General features: G+C 48.0%; 1 protein-coding gene across 6 annotated transcripts in view; it reads left to right on the top strand.

Moving 5' to 3' along the window:
- The window catches only part of RNF216 (ring finger protein 216), a 146,381-nt gene that overhangs the window by 104,637 nt on the left and 18,605 nt on the right, over positions 1-23,139 (top strand). For all 6 annotated transcript variants that reach the window (XM_045048239.1, XM_045048238.1, XM_045048237.1 and 3 more), the window contains exons 14-15: positions 15,108-15,205; positions 22,837-23,059. In XM_045048239.1, the coding sequence (XP_044904174.1) occupies positions 15,108-15,205; positions 22,837-23,059 (321 nt within the window). The remainder of the gene's footprint in view (positions 1-15,107; positions 15,206-22,836; positions 23,060-23,139) is intronic.

Below are 23,139 nucleotides of genomic sequence, written 5' to 3'. Positions count from 1 at the left end.
TTTTTTTTTTCTTTCTGATTTTGGCAGGGAAGAAAAAAAGTGGCAAAAGTATATGTTCAGGGAACCCATAAAGGGAAACTGAGCAGGTTCTTGGATAAGGGACATTAATCAGCATTTATTTGCTTTTCCCTTGTGGGGAAACCAAGTCACCAAGGGAGCAGTGGTCCCAGTGTCCCCAAGGAAAGCCATCAGGGCAGGGCCTCGCGGGGAGACAGTGCTACAGTCGGGTCAAGACTTCTCAAAACACGGTCCGTAAGCGAGCTCTGACAGTGACCCAAGAAGTTGGTCTGCGTGCAGCTTCCTGGACCCCCTGGGGCCCCAGTGTCAGAACCTGCATCTTCTCTTAGCAGCCGTGGTCGCTCTCGTGCGCACACAAGATGAGCTCCAGGGCCGAGGGTTTGTTTGGCGCTGCTGGTCCAGAGCAGATCGCCACGGCGAGGTCGAGAGAAACCAGGATGCTAGTTCAGTCACAGATGGGACTGTCACGTAGATACCTAAGTTGGCCTTCCTGTCCCCACGTGAACATCGTGAGAGGGAGCCCGAGGCAGGGGAGGGGTCCAGCTATCCCATGGCCCGTTGTCACTGCTGCAGGATGGTAGCTGTGACAGGGCCAGAGATACTTGAGCTGGCCAGTGCAGTCCCCTCTCCCTCAGAGTGTGGGTCGGGCTGGCACATTCCTGATTTCCCCTTTCTCTAACCTCTGGTAACGCAGGCACATCTTCCCGCTCCTCAGATTAGTTGGAGCTGCTCATGAGACTGGAACGCTCTTTTTGGTCGCCCGTCCTGTGTGATCCGCCGTGTTGCTCCTTGAGCTCTTCTGCCGCTTGTCTGTCTTCCCCAGAGAATATGTGGCATTTCTCATGTTAATGCTGAGGGCAAAGCTGACCTCTCTGAGTGCTGGGCTGTGAGGGCCTTTATTTTTATTGCCTGCCTCCCCCAGCACCCCTGCCCAGTTAGCTAACGACATAAAACATAGATGCGGTCCAAAGCATATTGTAGGAAATGGGTCTTTGGCTTTTCCTGAAATCGGGCGCCTCTCTTCCGGGGCTTGGTGACTTTGGAGTCCAAGCAGGGAAGAGCCGGCTTTGCTGGCAGCTCCTGCCGGGCCGCGATCCCCAGAAGTACCAGAAAGCCCAGAAGTAACACTTGCATTGAGCAAAGAGGAGATGTATTGGGCTTGTTTCCCCCCGTGTCCTAGCAGTGTTTATCTTTGACAGTTTGAAATAATCTGTTATTAGATCCATCACTTCCTAATACATTACTTTGCTCTGAGCCCTGATGAAGGCTGCTGTTCTGCGATGTTCCTCTCTATAAAAGCGTTATCTGCGAGGTAAAGCGGAGATGGGGCCATTTTTAAGTTCCTGACAGTGTTTCCTAGGAATTTCTATTATGAGAAAGAGCCTCTCTCAACCCTTAAACTGTTTTTAGAGAAGTTGTAATAATCATAAGTTAATGGCTTTCCATCTGTTTTGACTGTGATCTATAGTAAGAATATATTTGACTGTAAAACCAATATGTATGTAAATAACTTACATGTATGTAACCAGAACAGTGATTTTACAAAACCTGTACCTGACATTTGGTATGAACTCTAGTATCTTCTTTTCTGTTCTAGTTTGACAAATAAACAAGGGGTGCCTGGGTGGCTCAGTTGGTGAAGCGTCCAACTCTTGATTTCAGCTCAGGTCATGATCTTACCATTCATGAGATCAAGCCGCCAGTCGGGCTCCGTGCCGACCGCGTGGAGCCTGCTTGGGATTCTCTCTCTCCCTCTCTCTGCCCCTCCCCCTGCTCATTCCCTCCCTCTTTCTCTTTTTCTCTCTCTCTCCTCCCCCCCACTCCCTCTCAAAATAAAGAAACATTTTTTTTTTTTTTTTTTAAGAAAAAGGGGCACCTGGGTGGCTCAGATCTCGCACTTGGTGAGTTCAAGCCTCACATTGGGCTCTGTGCTAACACTGTCTCTCTCTCTCTCTCTCTCTCTCTCTCTCTCTCTCTCTCTCTCAAAAATAAAGATTCAAAACATTTCTAAAAAAGAAAAAAAAAGGCACCTGGGTGCTTCAGGAGGTTAAGCATCCAATTTCGGCTCAGGTCATGATTTCATGGTCTGTGAGTTCGAGCCCTGAATCAGGCTCTTGCTGTCAGCACAGAACCCGCTTCAGATCCTCTGTCCATCCTCCCCCCATCTCTCCCCTACTCACACACGTGCTCTCTCTCAAAAATAAAATAAACTTAAAAAAAGTGAACAAGTAAGGGGCACCTGGGTGGCTCAGTCGATTGAGCATCTGACTTCAGCCCAGGTCATGATCTGGCGGTCCGTGAGTTCGAGCCCCGCGTCAGGCTCTGTGCTGACAGCTCAGAGCCTGGTGCCCGTTTTGGATTCTGTGTCTCCCTCTCTCTCTGACCCTCCCCTGTTCATGCTCTGTCTGTCTCTGTCTTAAAAATAAATAAACATGAAAAAAAATTTTTTTAATAAAAAATAAAAAAAAAAGTGAACAAATAAACACTGGTCATAATCTACTAAAATGGTTTCATAACCCAACAGTGGGTTGCAATTTATAGTATGAAAATCATAGCTATAAGTAACTTCGATTGCACAAACTTGTATTGTTGCACTGTGCTATGAGCAAGCCCCTTTGGTCTGGGCTTAGTCACAGCCCCTGCCCTGCTGCCCATCAGCCCTCTCTAAGGCAGGGCCCTGGGAAAGAGGTGGCTCAGAGCAGCAGAGCTCTCCATGAAAGGGGTGCTGGCAGATAGGGTTCTTTGGGACTTAACCTGCTCAGGTCCTTGTAGAGAGAATCCTCAACTCAACCTCTCTTTACTCTGGGTGTAAGCCACAGTCTGTGTCATTACCTCCCAGGCCCCAGACACCCCACTCATTCTGTTGTTCCCTCCACACTCCTTGCTGTTCCAGTGACCTGGAACGCTTTCTCCAGACGTCACAAGGAGACCTCACTTTCTCACCTTCTCACATCTTTGTTTAAATACGCCTTCTCAGAGAGGCCTTCCCCAACCACCTGCTCTATAATTGGGAACGATCTCTGCACCTCAGCACCCCCAGACTATTCTTCCTTCCTGTAATTTTCTCCTTAGCACCTAAAATCATGTCCTATATGTATTTTATGTGACATTGTCTCCAGTAGCTCCCATGAAGGTGGAGGGTCATATTTTTTCATTTTGTTCCCCAGCACCCAGAGCAGTAGTCATAGTACCTAGTAGGAGCTCACCTATTTGTCTCCAAATTTCTACGTAAACGCCCACCTCCTGACATTGCCCTGGGTGTTGCTGATACCATCCCAGTGATTCTGTTAAATGGACATTCGAGAGAAGGAGTCCTCAGTATTTGAATAACTCTATAAGGGAATTGGTATTTTTGTTTATGGTTATTCTGGTAAAATTAAACTTACATTTATTCTAGGCAGCATTTACATATCACTTTATCTTAGAACTCTGGTGTCCGTAGTAGAATAAAATGCAGGCGCTGTGGTCATAATGTAGATGGTTTTCCTCGTGTGAATTTCTCAAGCATTCCCCTGTCCTCGGCAGCATGCATCTCTGTGAGTCTTGGTGCCTTTTTAACTTCTATCCCTAGGGGGCAGCATTAGTACAGAAACCAAATTTGAAGTCCCCCATTCCAATTTGTCACCTAATCCTAAATGAACCTAAAGGAGAGGAATGCTTGGCTTCTTTCCAATCTACGAGAGTGAGGTTTAGAGGTTTAGAGATTTGTTTTCCTTTTTTTCCCCCTTTTTTAAGATTTTATTTTTTAAGTTTTCTCAACACCCACACCCCAAGATCAAGAGTTGCACACTCCACCGACTGAGCCAGCCAGGTACCCCTGGTGATTTCTTTTTTCAAAGTCTGCTTCTGTATCTAGAAATGGGAGGGTATGCATCCAGGGCACACATTTTTTTGAAAATTAATTTAGTGTCTGTATGTATAACCATCAAAAAGTAAGAACAGTGTGAAATCTTTCCCGAAGAAGTCTCTTCCTCAGTAATGTTGCCTAGACCTGTCACCTGGCCATGTCCAGATTTGAATTTCTGCGTTTAGAAATCAAAAGGTTCTGGGCGCCTGTGTGGCTCAAGTTGTTGACGCATCTGACTCTTGATTTCAGTTCAGGTCATGATCTCACAGTGTGTGAGAATGAGCCCCGCGTCAGCATGGAGCCAGCCCGCTTGGGATTCTCTCTGCCCTCCCTCTGTTCATCTGTCTCTCTCTCCTCTCTCTCCTCTCTCTCTCCCTCATTCTCCCTCTCTCTCCCTCTCTCAAAATAAATAAACTTTAAAAAATAAAGAAAGAAAAGAAAAGAACGTTCTTCTGCCTCAGGGATTGTTACTTTGAGGGGAAGAGAAATGGCTGCAAGGTGAGCTTGGCTCCATGTGGGGATGTGATGTAATCAGGTAATTACAGAACATCATTAAAAGAATTAATGCTCACATTTCTTTTGCCCTTTAAGAAAAATGGGCCCAGGCAGACTAGACCGTCTTGTTCTGGTGGCTGGGGGCCAGAGGAACCTGCAGTCTGACCTCAGGTGGTAACCGACGAGAGCCCTGGGTGGGAGAGGGAGAGAGCGCGGCGGACTGATTTTTCGGTCCTGACTTTCAACCGGAGAGGTTCTCAAAGGCGCAACGAGTTAGTAGGCACTACTGTTAGTGAAGCACCTCTTGTCCGAAATGAAGAGCTATCTGTTTCTACATGTTGAGGCTGTAGGTTAAAGCCAACGAAGGACCTTGGAATTCAGAGATTCGGGACTTTCTCAGGCACCATCCGCAGGCATTTGGCCATTAGCTCCTTGGGAATAACTGATCGTGACAGTTTTGTGCATTGGATTGGTAAAGGGAATTGGGGGAGCAAGGAAAGGAGCCTCTGTAAGAAAGACATAACCTGTATCCTTAAGGCACAAGCTGCGGTGACACAACCTGAAAGGTTTTTTTATATATATATATATAACATTGATTCTTGTTAAGTGAGCTCTGTACCCAGCATGGGCCTTGAACTCATGACCCGGAGTTCAAGAGTTGTGTACTCTACCAGCGGAGCAAGCCAGGCACCCTCTGAAAGTATATTGTATATGACTTGATTTTCTCATAAACTCATCATTGTATTTTGCATGATTATAAATATGAAGGCCTGATAAGGAGGAGATAATATTCTTTGGGGAAGGGAATCCGTTTACTAAGAGATTTCAAATGCCTTTTTCACATACAAAATGCAGAAGTCCCAGGAGTAAGGGTGGGAGGTGTGTTTGTAACTCTGCATAAAGAGGAACGTGCTTTGTATTGACAGCCTTCATCTGAGGTTTTTCATGCACTCGCTCCCTCGCGTGGCTCAGACTTAGCGCATGGCCATGGAAATCCAGAGACACCTGAGACAGCGCGGTAGGCTGTAAGCACCTTGTGATCCAGAAATCTGCTGGCTTACTCACCAGTACATCCCCGTGTGGCACGAAGTAGGCGTTCAAAGGGTGCTGTTTTTTGAACAGATTAATTGAATCTTCCGTTCCAAGTCCGTCCGTAGTGATCAGCAGAGCATAGTCTTTGCCTGCAAGGAGTGCTTGGCTCCTTGGAGATGTGATGTAATCAGATAATTACGAGACACTTAAAAGAGCTGTGATAGAGTGGGAGCCAAGTGCTCGAGGAGTCCAGGGAAAGAGTGCCAGCTCTCGCCCAGGTCATTTGCGTCGCCCAGAGCCCCTAGCGTTTGAGATGAGAACTGATGGGTAGGCGTTGCCAGAAGAAAAAGGACACGCAGGCAGTGCATTGCGAGGTCAAGGGTGTCAGGTGTGTGTCCTGACAGGAGGCCAACTGTGCTGGCCCTGGGTGCTGGCTCAGGATCAGCCACGAAGCCCCCGGGGGCTGCTTCTCTGAGCTCCTTTCCTGCTGTCCCAGGTCATCCCACTCCCTTGCTTCCACTCTGCTAGATCCCCTTCGGGTTCAGACTGGATCGCCACCTGAGCACCAGGCCGGCGTCCTTCACCCCAGTGTAAAATGGCAGCCTCCCCGCCCCCGCTCGTGCCCTGTGTGTTCTTCACGGTCTTCCTGCAGAGTGGATGTTTATCTACTTGTTGGTCGGAGCGGAGACCATAAGGAGCAGCGACCTCATTTGTCCACTGATCCCTTTGCTGAGAATAGAGCCTGGTCGAGGTGGCAGCCTCGCTGTCTCAGGAGGTGTTTACTGAAGGGGGCAGGGGACGGAAGGAGGAATGTCATCGTTTCTTTCAGTACAGAACTTGTCTCCCTCACCAGTGTCACTGGGAACAAAACGTCCCCCAGAGCAGACACGGCGGTATGATGGTCTCAGGCGCTGTCATTAGCAAGTCTTCGTACATCATCATCATGGCCACCTTCAGGGAAGTGAGGGGCAAGTACTTACAAATAAAGGCCCAGGGCATTAGGGGAGGGGCGCCTGGGTGGCCGAATCGGTTAAGCGTCCCACTTCGGCTCAGGTCATGATCTTACAGCTCATGGGTTCGAGCCCCACATCGGGCTCTGTGCTGACAGCTCAGAGCTTGGAGCCTGCTTCAGATTCTGTCTCCTTCTCCGCCCCTCCCCCACTCATGCTCGGTCTCTCTCTCTCTCAAAAATAAATCAACATTAAAAATTTTTTTCTTTTAAATAAAGGCCCAGGGACTGGGTGACGGAAGGACCAAGTAGCGATGCGTGGTTCTGCTGTGGAATGCTCACACGAAACCTGTCTGCATGTCTAACGGCAGTCTAACAGCCCGCTTCCTTCTGTGCCCCCGCAGCCGTGCAGCTGGCCAGAGGTCGCAGGAAAAGCTACTTCCTCGCATGTGTCCCGTCTGAGTTCGCTGTGACTAGCAGGTTCCTGTCATTATCGTTAAGAAATGGTGTCCTCGGGTTCAGTCCTAGCGCATCCTGCCCCTGCTGGGTCATTCCCAGCCTCCGGGAGGCACGGGGAAGCAGCTGCAGCTGGTTATCCGCCCTGTCGCACCGCCTGCCCCTCGGGGCCTGGCCGCCCTTTCATCTGCTCTCACACAAGATGCCCATTGTAACCTCAGGGCTTGTCTCATACCCTTGTGCCCTCGGGTTTTCCACTAAACAATGACCTGTTCTTGCTGGCAGGCCCCGTGCTGGCAGGCAGTGAGAACGGCGTGGAAAGAGCAAGTGGACTTGGAATCAAGCAGACTGAGTCCGTGGCTCCAAAACCTTAAACAAGTGAAATTGCCTCCCTCAGCCTGCCTTTTCTTGCCTACTCTATGGAAAAGAATGGCGACCTGACGGTCCATACTTCCCTTATTGCCGTGAAGACTGAGTGACATGGGTCTGAAGCACCCTGTACTGGTTTGGAGTTTGAGCCGGTGACGCGGGGCAGCGGGAGGGGTGTGTGAGCTCAGGACGCATGTTAAAGATGCCCCCTTCCCGTGGCTGGCTCAGTCAGTAGAGCACGTGGCTCTTGATGTCCGGGTTTTGGGTTTGAGCCCCACGTTGGGTGTAAAGAATACTTTTTTTTCTTTTCTTTTCTTTTCTTTTCTTTTCTTTTCTTTTCTTTTCTTTTCTTTTCTTTTCTTTTCTTTTTTTTTTTTTTTTTTAGAGAAAGAGAGAGATAGGAGGGGAGGAGAGAGAGGGAGAGAGAGAATCCCAAGGAGGCTCCATGCTGTCAGTGCGGACCCCAACATGGCGCTCGAACTCACAAACCATGAGATCGTGGCCTGAGTCGAAATCCAGAGGCAGACACTCAACCAGTTGAGCCACGAGAATACTTGCAAAACATGAAGTCTTTAAAAAAAAAAAAAAAAAAAAAAAGACGCTCCCTTTTTTTTCCCCCCTTCCATACAGACATTTCAATGGGAAGCTTATCTAAAGACACAAAGCTGAAAATCCACTTCTTAAAGTCTCTTCTTGAAGAGATGTTGGAAAAGCGATTCTCTTATTCCTAACAAGGAAAGATAGGCCTGGTGCCATTTCCCCAGTCACAGGCCAGCCTCACCCCTGCCAGGTCGGCTCATTGTTGGCAGCCTGTTTCAGGAAGTAGGTCATAGCCTTATTTGTAGAGGGCTGTGAAGGAAGTCTGGCCAAGAATCAAATCCACACTCTAGGGCTTGTCCCCCTAGAAGTTATGTACTTGGCCCTAATTTTAGTGAGGAGGCTGCTGCAAGGTCCTACAGCCTCGTCCCCACCCCCAGGAGCCATTCCCTGCCTGTGCAGCCAGCATGAGCTTTTGAAAAGGTAAGTCAAGGGACCCCTGGGTGGCTCAGTCAGTTGAGCTTCCAACTCTCGATTTAGGCTCCGGTCATGATCTCGAGGTCCATGAGTTCAAACCCCATGTCTGGCTCTGCACTGTCATTGTGGAGTCTGCTTGGGATTCTCTCTCCCCCTCTCTGTTTCTCAAAATAAATAAATCAACTTAAGAAAATGTAAGTCAAATCATTGCATTTCCCACCCATGCCCCAGCTTTCCAGACTCTTCCTTCTCGACTCCATGCCTGCAGCAGGAAGCAGGATTCACTGGCCACTCGGCCCTGCCCTTTGAGCTCCAGCCGTACCAGCTTCCACTGTGCTCCTCCAGTGAGACAGGTCCTCTCCTTCGTCAGGCCTTCACATACCCCCTTCCCTCTGCCTGGAACACCCTTCCTCCATACCTGGCTAAATCTGCACACACTTCAGGGCTGTGCTTCAGTGTCACATCCTCAAAAAGGCTTTCCTGATCTCCAGGCTAATGTAAGTGCTATTTCACGCTCACAGCACCCAGTGCTATTCTTCTGAAATGTTCCCATTGCTGTCGTAGTTGCCCCAGATCCCTGTTTGCCCCAGATTTCTCTCCTTCACTAGAACATATGCTTCAAGAAGGTAATGGGGTGCCCAACTGGAGCCTGTGAGTCTTAATCTCAGGGTCCTGAGGTCAAACCCCACAATGAGTGTAGAGATTACTTAAAAAAAAAAAAAAAGAAGAACGAAAGAAAAGGTAGAGTCTGACTTGCCTATTGCTGTCCCCAGTATCTCAGCATATGACAAGTGAGTGTTGAGTCACTTATGCGTCCTCTTGATCTCAGCTCAGGTCTTGATCTCAGGGTCGTGAGTTCAAGCCCCACGTTGGGCTCCATGGTGGGCATGAAGCCTGCTTTTAAAAAAATGTTTGGGACGCCTGGGTGGCTCAGTCGGTTAAGCGTCCGACTTCAGCTCAGGTCATGATCTCATGGTTTGTGAATTTGAGCCCCACATCAGGCTCTGAGTGCAAAGCCTGCTGGAGATTCTCTCTCCCTCTCTCTCTGCCCCTACCCCATGCTCACTCGCTCTCTCTCTCTGTCTCTCAAAATAAATTTAAATATTTTAATAAAATCTCTTAAAAATTACTTTTAAAAAGAGTGAATAAATAAGCTAGTTTAAAATTAAACTTACATTGGGGCACCTGGGTGGCTCAGTCAGTTAAGCATCTGACCTCAGCTCCGGTCACTATCTTGTGGTCCATAAGTTCCAGCCCCGCATCAGACTCTGCGCTGCCAGTTCAGAGCCTGGAGCCTGCTTCGGATTCTGTGTCTCCCCCTCTCCCTGTCCCTCTCCCACTCCTCTGTCTCACAGAAATCAATAAATGTTAAAATAAAATAAACACTTAAATACAATTTTTTTTTTCTAATTAAACTTACGTTCTCACCTCTGCCTCCCACCCTCACTCACATCTGCTGCTCCTGCATCACCTGGTCCAACCAGGTTCATGCTTCCACCGGCCCAGGGTTGTCATAGGTTGTCACAGAACCCCAGAATCCACTGCAGGTTTCTCTCGCCCTCATCTTTCCCGTGGACTCTTCCAGTTGTTGCTCAGCCATCCTCCCGCCTCTGGTCTAGCTTCTGCCATTCATGAAAGCTTTCTGAAACACAAGCCCCCGGACAGATTGCTGCTGCCCTGTCTCGATCCCTTCCGTGACCTTCCAGTATATAGAGCAGGAGATGTACAACATTGTGATTGCTCACTGCCTCAGAAGGATGGTGTAGAGCAGAAACCCCCCTGGTGTATGTATGTTTACAAAGTGTGTGTGAGTGCTACTGTTGTGACATATATTGCAAAGCATGCTTAAATACAGAAAATTTAAGACGGTGAGATGAAAGCCTACTCAAATAATTTTATAGAATGATGTGAATCCTTTTGTGTGCATTAAAATATTAACATGAAGTGTGTTTCATAGTTGAAGCGTTTGGGGATCTGGTTCTGCACTTTAGATACTTGGCGTTGATGGCTGCTGTAGCTGCGAAGGGCACTTCACAGACAGGTGTCAATCCCAATAGGAGGAGTACTGTATTGGTTGCCTGGGTGTTCTCCTAACTCGTGATACTTGTTTTATTCAGTCCTGTGAAGATGCCCACTCCTCAAAGAACCCTTGTCTGACCTAGTTCCTCCCCCACTTTGCCATCTCGTGTGTGCACGAGCGCCCTATTACGCTTAACTCCACTCTGCTCCGCTTGGCTCGCTACATATCTGACTTCCTCGAGAGACCGTGTGCATCCTTACCCTGGGAAAAATAGAAGTTCTCGGATTTCCTCAGTTAAAGGAAGGAAAGGCCCCAGTTCTGCTGAGCTTTGAGTTTGCCAGCCATTATCGATTCTCAAGGGTTCCAACATCAGTCTCATTGTCTGTTTTCCTGTCTTAAAATCGGGCTCTTGCCTGGACTTGGTCCGTGTGTCATTTGGACCTGGAGGTGGGGAAAACTGGTAACCTTGACGGCTGAGAGACATTGTGGCCTGAACGCAGTGGCCCTTTGGCTGCTGGAGTTGTTTGCTAAGCATTTGTGAATAGTCAGGTACCCGGGCCTCGTCTTCTGCTTTAAGGGGTCTGGGAGTGGGGCGCCTGGGTGGGTCAGTTGGTTGAGCGTCTGACTTCAACTCAGGTCATGATCTCACAGTTTGTGGGTTCAAGCCCCGCGTCAGGCTCTGTGCTGACAGCTCGGAGCCTGGACCCTGCTTTGGATTCTGTGTCTCCCTCTCTCCCTGCTCCTCCCCCACTCACACTCTGTCTCTCTCTCTCTCTCTCAAAAATAAACAAACATTTAAAAAAGAAAAGGGGGGTGTGGTTTGGGAATTTCCAGACCCAGCATTTTTGGGAGTGCCTGAGATAGCAAAGCAGCTTGAGATGCAAGGATTCTGTTTGAATTGGCCACAGCCTAATGCTCCGTATCTGGGTCAGCAACTTCTCCACTCTGGAGGGTAGATCTAGAAGTTTCACTGGACAACCATTTAAAAATAAGTGAGCAGTTTCTGCTGTATTCCACTTTCTGGACCAGGCTGGAAGGCCCACAAGTGAGATGCAAGGTACACGGAGAGCCGGGCAACTTCCGAAGAGGCCTGGAGGGCAGCGAGTGACAAAGGCAGGGTCTAGTGACTTGGACTCTTGGTCTTATCTTCTCTCGGGTTCTTTGCCAGCATCAGGAAGCCTTGCTGTGCGTAGACGAGGTGACGACCAGGGACAGTGTTGGCTGCTCTTGGAGGAAGCTGTTTGTGTTGACGAACTCTCAGCTCCCTGACAGGGTCATCTGAAACCAAGCTTAATCTTCTGCCTTGCCCATAAAACATTACTGAAGCAGCAGAAAGTGGTTGAAGGGAGGCTCTGGAGTGTTTTCTTTGTATAGCAGAGTTGAGGCCTCAGTGAGTAGTCAGAACAGGTTGATGCATCTTGAGGACGAAAGGGCAAAAGAAAACTTAACCAGAAATCTCTCCGAGGCCGTGAAGAACACAGATGGAATAGCAGTCCTTACTGACTGCATCGGTGTGTGGGTGCCCTCCTCTGTTCAGAAGGAAGGAGCCGCCTTCTTTGTTATATTGGGATGATGATGAAGTCACCTTTTCCTCCTGATACGAAAATGCACGCAGGTGATGGAGAGCATGGTCTCCGGTTAGATTTGATAGCCAGGATACGCTTGTCCTTCGAGTTTTGAAGTTAACATGGCAGAATACTCTGCTTTCCACAATGGTCCTTGGGACGTTCTCATTAACCTCACTTTGAAGAACATAATTATCCTTGTGTTAGAAGCGATCGAGAATATTTCTTCTGCCTAATATTGTTTAAGCATTTGTTGAGTCTGAGAACGAAGCCGAGCCGCGCTTGAGAGGAGAGAATTACTATTTGGTGAAATACATGTTGTGTTTAGAAGAGAAGATACATTTTAAAGAAACAACACAGCTCCAAATGTTAAATCTACCCAAACTGCTTTTCTCTCGCCTTATTTTAATTGTGGGTTTCAATGCATCGCTAGTCTCTTCCAAAGACATTTCAGTTTTATCCTCTGGGAACCCTGGGCCCTTCAGTGAGAAGCACCGTGGCAGGAAATCCGCCTCTGGAGCTGCAGGAGAACCGCTGTGATTTTAGAAGTGAGTGGTGGTGGTGTCCTATCATGTGTATGACCGTTCACGACGGACTCCATTTGGCCAGGCCATCTTGCTCTCACGGACAGTGTCTCACCTAGAAAATGGGTTCTTCCTTACAAAGAAGGTCCCATGAATTAATAACTGCATCACCGAGAATGCTGAAAAGCGCTGTCTGAAGGCCGCACATTGTTGTCAAGCTGTTGTTCCTGGTGGGTGGCTAGGTTAGTATTGTTTTGAAGGTTAGGATCCAGATACCAGCTCATCTATTCTCCAGCTGTTGTTTATCCTTCAGTTTCCCAGAATAGTCAGGCACAAGGTCTTTTAAAAATGGGTTTGGGGCTGCTTTGCATTTTGGTGTTTAGTAATTAAGTCATTACCGATTTAGCCTTTGTTCACCAGCGGGGAATGTAGGTAGGAGAACAGAGAGCACTGCATCCCTTAGAAGCAGTGGCGTGTAATACTGAATTTCTGATCAGCTCCTCTCTACCTCCACCCACCCCCTTCCACTGATTGGAGCCCGTTTACAACATCTACCAAAGGGGCCGTCCACGTTCTCAGCTCCCCGAGCAGCCCACTTCATTTCACTCTCTGTCTCTTTTTAAATGCTACTCATTTTTTATTAGACAGTACATTTATATGGTATAAGATTCAAAAGGTGAAAAGAGGGGCGCCTGGGTGGCGCAGTCGGTTAAGCGTCCGACTTCAGCCAGGTCACAATCTCGCGGTCCGTGAGTTCGAGCCCCGCGTCGGGCTCTGGGCTGATGGCTCAGAGCCTGGAGCCTGTTTCTGACTCTGTGTCTCCCTCTGTCTCTGCCCCTCCCCCGTTCATGCTCTGTCTCTCTCTGTCCCAAAAATAAATTAAAAAAAAAAAAAAAAAAAACGTTGAAAAAAAAGGGTGAAAAGAACCTGCAGTAAGAAGTCTTCACCCCTGCCTTCCAGCCACTTGGGACAATCGGTGCTACCAATTTCTTAGGTAACTCTTCAGGTTGACTTGATGTGTCGCGATATTCTCCCCCCACCACCTTTGTTATGTACCGTGTCTGTACTGTACATACTGTTCTCTGCCTTGTTGAGTCATTTGAGCAGTATGTGTTGGAGAAAATTCAGTAGTAAGTGGGGAGTACAGCAGTGGGAGATGTTTCTAGAATTGACATCAAGATATAATCTAAGGGCACCTGAGTGGTTCATTCGGTTAAGCGTCTGACTTTGGCTCAGGTCATGATCCCGCTGTTTGTGGGTTCAAGCCCCGCGTCGGGCTCTGTGCTGACAGCTCAGAGCCTGCAGCCTGCTTCCGATTCTGTGTCTCCCTCTCTCTCTGCCCTTCCCCTGCTCACACTCTGTCTCTGTCTCAAAAATAAATAAACATTTAAAAAATTTTTAAAGATAAAATCTAGTGTGTCTCCTGGCGACCTCTAGCCCAGCCACTCCCAAATGCTGAACATTTACACCCAGCTCACCGCCTGACATTGCCGGTGGGGTCCCACAAAAGGCCAAGCCAGACCTTTTCCATTGTTGCCAAGCTCCATCTCTGTCTTGGGTTGTACAAACCGGAAACTAAGACCTCATCCTTGACACCTTCCTGAATTTCTCTCCAGTCAGTCAACATCCCTTCCCATCCTCACCTACCTCCTTGTTCTGGGCCTTCTCGGGCTCTGTGTTGGGTCTTTCGACATGTCCACTCTTTCCTCTCTCCAGTGTGTTTTCCACACGCAGAGATCTTTTAAACCACAAACGTGACCACGTTGCTTCCATGCTTGATACCTTTTGATGCCTTCCTGGTACTCTTAGGACAGAGGTCAAACTGATGGTCGCGTCTACGCAGACCGGTCCCTGCAGGCTTCTCCCAGCCTGTTTTTCCTCTCTGCGGTCCAACCACAGGAACCAGACTTGCCCAGCCTCACCTGCCAGAGTATTCTCTTTCTATTCTCTGCATAGAATGGTGTTCTTTGCTACCCTTGACTCATCTGTCAGAAGTCAGGCTCCATTTCCTCAAGCCTTCACCACCACCGCCCCCGCCCCGCCCCCAAACTGGATGGGGTCCTCAGTTAAAGCTGGGGACAGTACCATCTTCTCCTATTGTACATGTAAGGCTGTAATTTCCACTTGATGGAAATGTAATTGGATTAATGTTTCTTTAAATTCTTGTTATAGATGTGAGATCGTTTCTGACACAGATGAGTATTTTGTAAACTATAAAGCCTCCTAGAGTAAAAAGTAGTAATTTTTTAAAATTCACCTTTATCAATGAGGCTAAGCTGTGGAGGTTGATATTTGTATTTGTGAGTGAGGGATGACTGAGGGAGTATCTCCCTTAATTCAGGATCCCTAGTGATCCTAATCCAGACCTTTCATCAGTTCAGCAGAAGTATTCCTTTGCCAGAGCAGCACTGGAACCCTGGGCGTAGGGATTACGGAAACCTCTGAGACCCAAACAGGCCCTGCGCTGAGGCAGCTGCCAGGATTTTATTTGTAAAAACCCGATTTCACATAAGTCTGTCTGCTGTGGTTTTTGTTTGTTGTTGTTGTTTTTCAGGTGGCTCCTGACATTGTAGAAGGCCTTACACAATTTGGGTGATGGGGGGACACTTTTTTTGTTTTTTTAATCTAAGGAAAAGAAATTTCCGCCGTGTTTTCTCCTAATGGTTCTTACCTTTTCCGTTGAGAAATGTCTTTAGAAATCATCCTCAGAAAGAACTCAAGCCACGTGAAGCTCGTTTCGCATTTCCTGTCGTAGAACAGAAACTTATGTGGTGTGTCCTCACCAGGAGCTGTCTTTGTGTCTCTCCTTTATCCCCAGGAAACCTGTAGGAAGTGCCAGGGACTCTGGAAGGAGCACAATGGCCTCACCTGTGAAGAGCTGGCAGAGAAAGATGACATCAAGTACCGAACGTCTATGTGAGTGACCTCGTTCCGGGGGGCTTACGACGGGCCCTCCACCCCCCCATCAGCCTGCCCTTTGTCAGGGGACAGTGAGGATCGTGTGAAGAGTAGGCTCTCAGGCCACCCCAGTATAGAGCGATCTCAGGAAGTGACCTCACCTCCCTCCGGTTCCTCACCTCTTGAGCCTCATGGAGCTGGTCCTGGAGTCAGATGTGACACAGTAAATGCCCAGCACGTGCGAGTTCAGTAATGTTAGTTCCTCTTCTCCGTATAATCTGAATAAATAAGTAGTAACACATTTTAGCTGGATTAGATTGCACTAATGTTGCTTATATCCATGTTTCCTATAGGATACTGGTAGCCTGAGACACTAAGCAGAATTACAGCCTCCAGAATGCGATATAATGCAGTCAGTTAATAATCAGCACTGGGACTCTTTAGCACTCCCTATGTGGCTGAGCACTTTACAGATATTAACTCATTAAATACATTGAGTTAACTAATACAGAAGTCCATTTCTCTCTCATATAATAGTCCAGTCTTGCCACACAGATCTATCCCATGAGGTCATTCAGAGACCAGGTTCCTTGATCACATTGCTTCACCATTCCCTAAGGTGGTATTCTCATCTGCATGGTTGTGGCGGGGTTGCAGCCACATTTGCACTCCAGTCCACAGCAAAGGAGAAAGAGACAAGCTCCCAGGCAGGCAGCTTTTAAGTTGTAAGATGCACGCGTGTGTGTGTGTGTGACTTCTGCTCCTGCCCTATTGGTCTAGACTGCTCCTGCCCTATTGGTCTAGACTGAGTCACATGGCCACCACCTAGCTTCACAGCAGACACCATATATAATGTCTAGCTGGGTGATTTTATGTCCAACTTAAATTTGAAGGGTGAAGAGTGGGTTTTGTTACCAAGAAAATGAAGTAGGAAATGACTGTTTGGGGCAGTTAACAGTCTCTGAGTTTCTACCACAGGTAGGTGGTATTATCCTCATTTTACTGAATGATACAACTAAGGCACAGAGCCCAAGTAACTTGCGCATGGTCACTCAGGTAGTAAGTGGTGCATAGCAGGGTTTTAAATCTAAACAAATGGTTTTCCAACTGTGTTCTTTACCACAAATTTGGTGGACAGAATGATGACCCCCAGAGATGGCCCTGCCCTAATCTCTGGAACCTGTGGCATGGCGAAAGGGATTTTCCAGATGTGATTAAGGTTATGGACCTTGAGGTGGGGAGATAATCGTGGATTATCCAGGTGAGCCCAGTCTAATCCCAGGGCTCCTTGAAAGCAGAAAGCTTTTCTGTGGTCAGATAGAGGTGTAGTGATAGACTTGGAGAGATGTGAAAAGACTCCACCTCCTGCCTCCGACTTTGGAGATGGAGGAAGGTGGCCTTGAGCCAAGGAACGTGGCCGTTTCTAGAAGCAGGGAGCAACCTTCAGTGTGCAGCCAGTAAGAAAACAGGAGCTCCGCCCTGCCGCCCCAAAGAAGGAATCCGCTGACAGCCCACGTGAACAGCAAACAGATTCTGTCCTGGAGTAGGTGACCTAGCCCAGTGACACCTTGGTGTTCTTCTGAGGAGACCCGTGCTGGACTTCTGCCCTACAGAACTACAAAATAATGCAGTTGTGTTACAGTGAGCTAATAACGTGTCATGCCTTGTCACAGCAGCAGTAGAAAACTGACGCGGATTTGGGGGCCGGAAGTAGAGTGCGGCTATAACAGATACATAGAAGTGTGCGAGTGGGTTTGGAATCGGTCAATGGATACAGGCTGGAGGCATCTTGCAAAGCACGATAGAAAAAAAGCCTAGACTGCCTTCAAGTGGTAGAAATACGGACTTCAGAAACCTCACCCTTGAGGGCTCAGAAGCAAGTGAGGAGCACTGTGGACAAAACCAGAATTGTCCTGGAGAATACTTGAAACTTCAGTGAACAGACCTCTCGCGTCCCTTTGGCCGTAAAGGCCTGCTGGTGAGGACTCAGAAGTCAGGGCGGAACGTGTGCTTGTGTCAGTGGCAAGAGGCTCAGCCAGCTTCCCTGCGGTCGTGCCGAAAGCAGAGGGTGAAGACCATGCGTCTGGACATGGAGCTGAGAGGACCCACAGGGCGAGCCCTGGAGAGCGGAAAGTGCAAGCAGGAGAGATTGGGGGTCAGAAACAGGATTTGATTGTTTCTGAAATTCCCATCCCGTCCAGGTGACAAAAGACCCCAAAATCGGGGTGCCTGGGTGGCCCGGTCGGTTAAGCGTCCGACTTCGGCTCAGGTCATGATCTCGCGGTCCATGAGTTCGAGCCCCGTGTCAGGCTCTGTGCTGACAGCTCAGAGCCTAGAGCCTGTTTCAGATTCTGTGTCTCTCTCTCTCTCTCTGACCCTCCCCCGTTCATGCTCTGTCTCTCTCTCTCTCAAAAATAAATAAACGTTAAAAAAAAAAATTTTTTTTTTTTTTAAAAAGACCCCAAGATCAAGATGTTCATCATCAGAAAACACATGCTCCTGGAGAGAAAACCAAGGAAGTGTGCCAAACGTCGGAGTCTTTAGTCACGTAAAGGCTCGAGGGAGGGACTCTTCGGATCCCTTCAGTCAGACCCAGAAGCTTCCAAGAAACTCAGGCATCACCCCCCCTCAGCCATCTCAGCAGAAGTGTGTCCCAAAATCATGTCTTGTCTTCACCTGAACTTGATTTAGACGGTGAGATTTGGGACTTAGAGCTGATGCTATGGTGGATGAGACCTTTGGGGTCTTGGTTTGAGGTGGTTGTAAGGGTGTAGGATGGCTATGAATCTGGAGGCCGGAGGGTAGACTGTAGTGGGCAGAAGCATGGCCCTTATCCCCAGATGTGATTACGTCTATGGCAATGAAAGAAAACTAACATGATACCACAAATTCCACTCCAACTAGAAAAGTCTAGCGTTGATTCCTCAAATCCTGTCTGCCAGCGTTTATAATTCAGAGCGGCCACCAGCTGACCAGTGGCATGGCCTTAAAGTGATGAACATGTCAAAAATTACTCTTTCTTGGAAGTAATCATCTTGTCAGGCTATATACTTAGTCTAGTAGTTGTGCTATTGCCAAGAACATTCTAAATTTCTCCTTTGGAGTTGTCTTTCAGCCAGTTGATGAGCCATCTCCCCCCAAAATTTGTTCTGATTACTGTGGACAAGTTACGTCTGGTTTGGATTGGGAGAAGCCGAAGTTTTCTGTTGTTGCCATCTGGGCTTTTACCCCTAAGAAGGATGTCTTCTTGATGAAGTCAGTACAGATTTATTGAGTGCTCGCTGGATAGCAGTAGTTAAGAACCTTGAACAAATTTCTTAATCATCCTGTGCCTCGGTTTCTTCATTTGTATGGTACAGAGCATACTTGTGTCTGCCTCTCGTGGAGATGAAAGTGCTCAAGTGCCTAGCGTGATTCTGGCCCCGTAAATCTTCCGTAAGTGCTCACTGTGCCTGTGTGTGTGTGTGCGTGCGCACGCGAATGTGTAAGCAGAAGGCCCTAGTTCACAAACATGACACAAAGCACTTACACAGATAACTTCTTGCATTGGGACTTTCTCAGGTCATGTGTTCCACCTGCAGTTGGTGACAGAGCACTGCCCAGCTCCGTAAACCGACTGTCAGTGCCCCGGGCCCGGGCCCTGGGACTGCTCCAGGACTTGGTCACAGGCCAGGAAGTGTTTCTTAGCAAGAGAATAGCTGGTTACTTTTCAAAGCAGAACCTCCACCCCGACGTCCTGTCAGTTCCTGCCTCCGGCTCCATTTGAGGTCTTGGTCTGACCTAGATTGGAGCACCACTGCATCCAGTAACAACTGGAAAGCCTGTCTTGGTCTGGGCCCTACTTAAACCTGGCAGCCTTTTTTATCAGCATAAATAGATCAGAGTGGCACATCCAAGTATGATCATACGTTAATTCCAAACGTGATCATATGTTAATTCCAAAATCCAGAAAGACCTCCCAGATGTCCGATTTCTTTCTTCATGGTAGGGGATACAAGATAAGGTACCATGTGCTTGACTTTGGAGGGAACAGCATAATACACACACCTGACCTCCAGACTGCCAGCATGTCGTAGAGATTACAGATCTCTGTAGTTTGAAGGGATTGATCTCCCGCCTCCTAGCACTCATCTACCATATTAATGTATCCTAGAGTACCTGCTACTTCCTGGTCACCCAGGTTCTATCTGCCTGTCTTTTGAATAGAAGACCACTGTATTGTCCTGTTGGACCACAGATCGAGGTCCTTGCCAACTGCTTCTGGTATTCTCTGCGTATCAGACAGAGAAAGCGTTTTTCAGATCAGTAGCTACATACCGGTTGCCAGAGGCTATGTGTATTTGCTCTGGTAAGAAATGACATCTGGAACAGCAGCTACAGTTACAGGCAGCACCTGATGAGTCACAGTAATGCACATTCTCCATACAAGTACCTACAATACAGTAATGTTCTCAAAGCCCCACTATCTGTACAGGCCAAACCGAAACAATAGGAGATGTGTTGAGAATCAGTACCGCTGTACCTTTGAAGTCTTTGATGATGGCACCAGTCTCAAAGATGCCCGGAGGAATCTGGTGGTACTTTCTGTAGAGAGGGGGTCCTCCGAGGGCTTCCACTTCCTTTCCCCACCGCATAGCCCTTACTCCACGGACCAGAGGGCCAGGGAATTGTGCCAGTTGCCTAGTGTCAAAAATAAGCAACGGCAGGGTACACACCGGGAATTATAAGCAGTTTACTGTTGCTGAATCATAAAATACAGCATAATAAGTGGTACGAGATGGGACAGGTATTCCAACTTATACGTGAATGTTCCTGGCAGCACTATCCACAGTAGCCAAAGGTGAAAACAGCCCAGGTGTCCTTCAACTGATGAACAGTAAACGGAGTTCAGTACGCCATAGAATGGGATTCTTACTCAGCCATGAGAACAGGATGAAAATCCATGCTGCAACCTCGGAAGCCTCCTCAGTGAGAGGAGCCAGGCACAGAAGGCCATCTTCGCATCGTTCCATGTGTCTGAGCGGTCCTTAGACATGTGGGTATTTGCCTGTGTGAAGAATAGACCAGTCAGTTGGAGACAGAGACAGATGAAGGGGTGCAGGGAAAGGAGGGTGCGGGGAGTGACCTGCTTCGTACGTACGGAGTTTTTTGGGGGGATGATGAAAATGGCCTGGAACTAGATAGCAGTGATGGTTGCACATCATTGGGATATACTAAATGCCTCTGGATTTTAAAATAGCTAAAATGGAAATTTTATGTGCGTTTTGTCACAATAAAAGAAATCCATACACACATTCGCAAAGGAAAACCATCTAACATTTTGAATGGTATGTGCCACCAAAAATGACGACAGCTCCCAAATTCCCAACGTACTTCAACAGTGGCGCAGATAACCAATCATGGAGCTGTAAGGTCTAGTTCAGTTACGTAGAGGGGCGTCTAGATCATTTTTGTAGAGGCGGCAGTGAACCTTCCTGTTTGAGCACAAGGTCAGCAGACACGGCTGCAGCTCCGGCTGCTCTTCCTGTCCTGCCCAGAAACACATCCTGTGGGGATGTTTGTTTCCTGCCTCGTTTAGAATCCAGTTCCCAAATCGCTCTAATCCCAAAAGAAGCAACTGATATCTCCTCATCCCAATTTGCACTTTCGTGTTACTGAACAAGTCACCACAAGCCATAAAAGCAGTCTCTGTTTGGTGTAGGAAAAGTTAACAGGGACTGGCCCTACCTCTTACTGTTCTTATGATTGCAAAAACGAAGGCCTCGAACGGACCTTCCTGCCGTGTGGAACAGCTGTTTGAACATTAGAGCCATGTTGAGCGGTGCGTACTCTGTGTGCTCCTCCATTCGTCTGGGAGTGCCTTTTCTCCCCTACCATATCCACCGTTACTTTGGTGACTGATAGCATGGTGGAACAGAGCAAGCAAATAAATGTGCGCCTTCTTCCCAAGCTTTCGGGAAAGGGCCGTGTAACCTTGGTTCTTTCATCCACTCCTCTCCCACACTATAGCCATAGCAGCTACCCAGGGAAGAAGCCAGCCAGCCCCAGGCCACCAGAGCATGACAGCTCAAAGCCACACAGCAGCCTTGGAGGCGGTCTTACACAAAAAGTTTGCGCATAGAGAATTGCACTTGTGTTTTGGTCACAGGTTTTTATATTGGAAACATTTGCATCAGAACCTTGTAAGTCTTAACATGGGGCATTGAGAAATGTCTTCACAGTTGCCGAGTAACTGAATTCATGAACATGTGTGCTGTATTATCAAGTTGACAATAACAAATTCACTTTATTTAAACTTTGTCTCCTTGACGATGTTTCCTATTCAGCGACACTTAGAAATCATTTATTCTTCTGTGACTTGAACTGGGTTTAAATTCTTTTCAAGCCGGAGCTTTCCTGCATTTGGGGCCTTTCAAAATTAGACCTAAATGAATGGCAGCCAATTTCCTAATTCATTTTTCTATTCTTAAGCACATGATCTGGCTTCTAAGGAGCAAACTATGACAGTCTTCTGGATATCAGTAATTAAAAACACCTGCCTGCCCCCAGACTCACCTGGCTTCCCTTACTTAGCAGATACACTGGGAGCCCTGGGAGGAAGATGGCTATTTTCTCAGTGTTAGGAGAGAGGCTACAGATCGGAACTCCTGCCCAGACTGTTGAGTCTTTTCAGGGAAGCAGTTCCCTGGTCACCATTCTGGGTTCCCGCTTGGAAGAAAGAGGAGGGCTCAGAGCAGTGGGGCAAGTCCAGCTTTAGGGCTGTCCACTCTTGGAGTCCTTCCTGCCTTCCCTAGTCTCCGTAGGTGTGCCTTTTAATACCTTTGAAGAACTCAACTCAGTAGAGGAGGACAGACACATCAACAGTCACAGGCCAAGGTGGCAAGTGTCATTTCAGAGTTAGGAACACTGCACTGCGGAAGAAACTAGTCCAGCAGCGCCAGCTCTTGGCAAAGAGCCAAGATGTGTCATTTCGGCTCTAGTCCCCTGCCTCTCCAGATCAGGTAGAGTGCTTCTGGAAAGAAGTAGCTTCCGTTGGCCAGGATCGACTCCTATGCATGCAGATCCCCTCGCTACAAGGGAGTCTGGGGATGTGGGATTTTGACGTGGAGATGGGCCCTGTCAACAGGAAGAGGTTATGAACTGGTTGCTGGATTGTCCCCACCTGTGTCTCCCCACCCCACACTAAGTATTCAAAACCGAAGGTGTCTCTGCAACTCAGGTTTAGGCCCACTGGCTCTTCGTGAACCAGCTTTGTTTATAGAAAACACATATTTAGGAAGACCTTGCGTTTTCTCTGCTTTAGGCCTGTAACAAGCAGAATATGCAGTTTCCAAATGCTGGTGCCAGGTGCTGTGCCAGGGTACTTGATATTCATACCTAATAATCCTCAAAACGTGATGGAGGCAGTTGGGCTTTCCTAATTTAAAAATGAAGCAACTGAGTCTCCGAGCGGTTGTGGGATTTACCCAGGGTCACATAACTAATAAACCGAACATAGTTATCGACTCCAAAGCAGAGGTTCTTTGCACTCTCCAGGTGTCACTAGAAGGGCTAGGCGGTCCCCTGTGGGAAAACGGACTTAGTGGCCACAGCGCTTTTCTCTTCCGGTCATCTTCCCTGCTGTCTCCTCTCATGTGTTCTCTTCTCAGTGAGGAAAAAATGACGGCAGCCCGCATCAGGAAATGCCACAAGTGTGGGACCGGCCTCATCAAATCCGAAGGCTGCAACCGCATGTCTTGCCGCTGTGGCGCCCAAATGTGCTACCTCTGTCGAGTGTCCATCAACGGCTATGACCATTTCTGCCAGCATCCTCGCTCACCGGGAGCTCCTTGCCAGGAGTGTTCAAGATGCTCTCTCTGGACCGACCCCACCGTAAGTGAATGCACGGTTGCCTGTTGCTTTGTAGGGGGCAATCGTGGTAAGATGACATACTGAAAAGGGATTTTATATAC

The sequence above is a fragment of the Felis catus genome, chromosome E3 (assembly GCF_018350175.1).
Source record: "Felis catus isolate Fca126 chromosome E3, F.catus_Fca126_mat1.0, whole genome shotgun sequence".
In the NCBI taxonomy this organism is placed as follows: Eukaryota; Metazoa; Chordata; class Mammalia; order Carnivora; family Felidae; genus Felis; species Felis catus.
The sequence above is the reverse complement of the archived record's forward strand: the minus strand, read 5'-3'. Positions and strand labels throughout refer to the sequence as shown.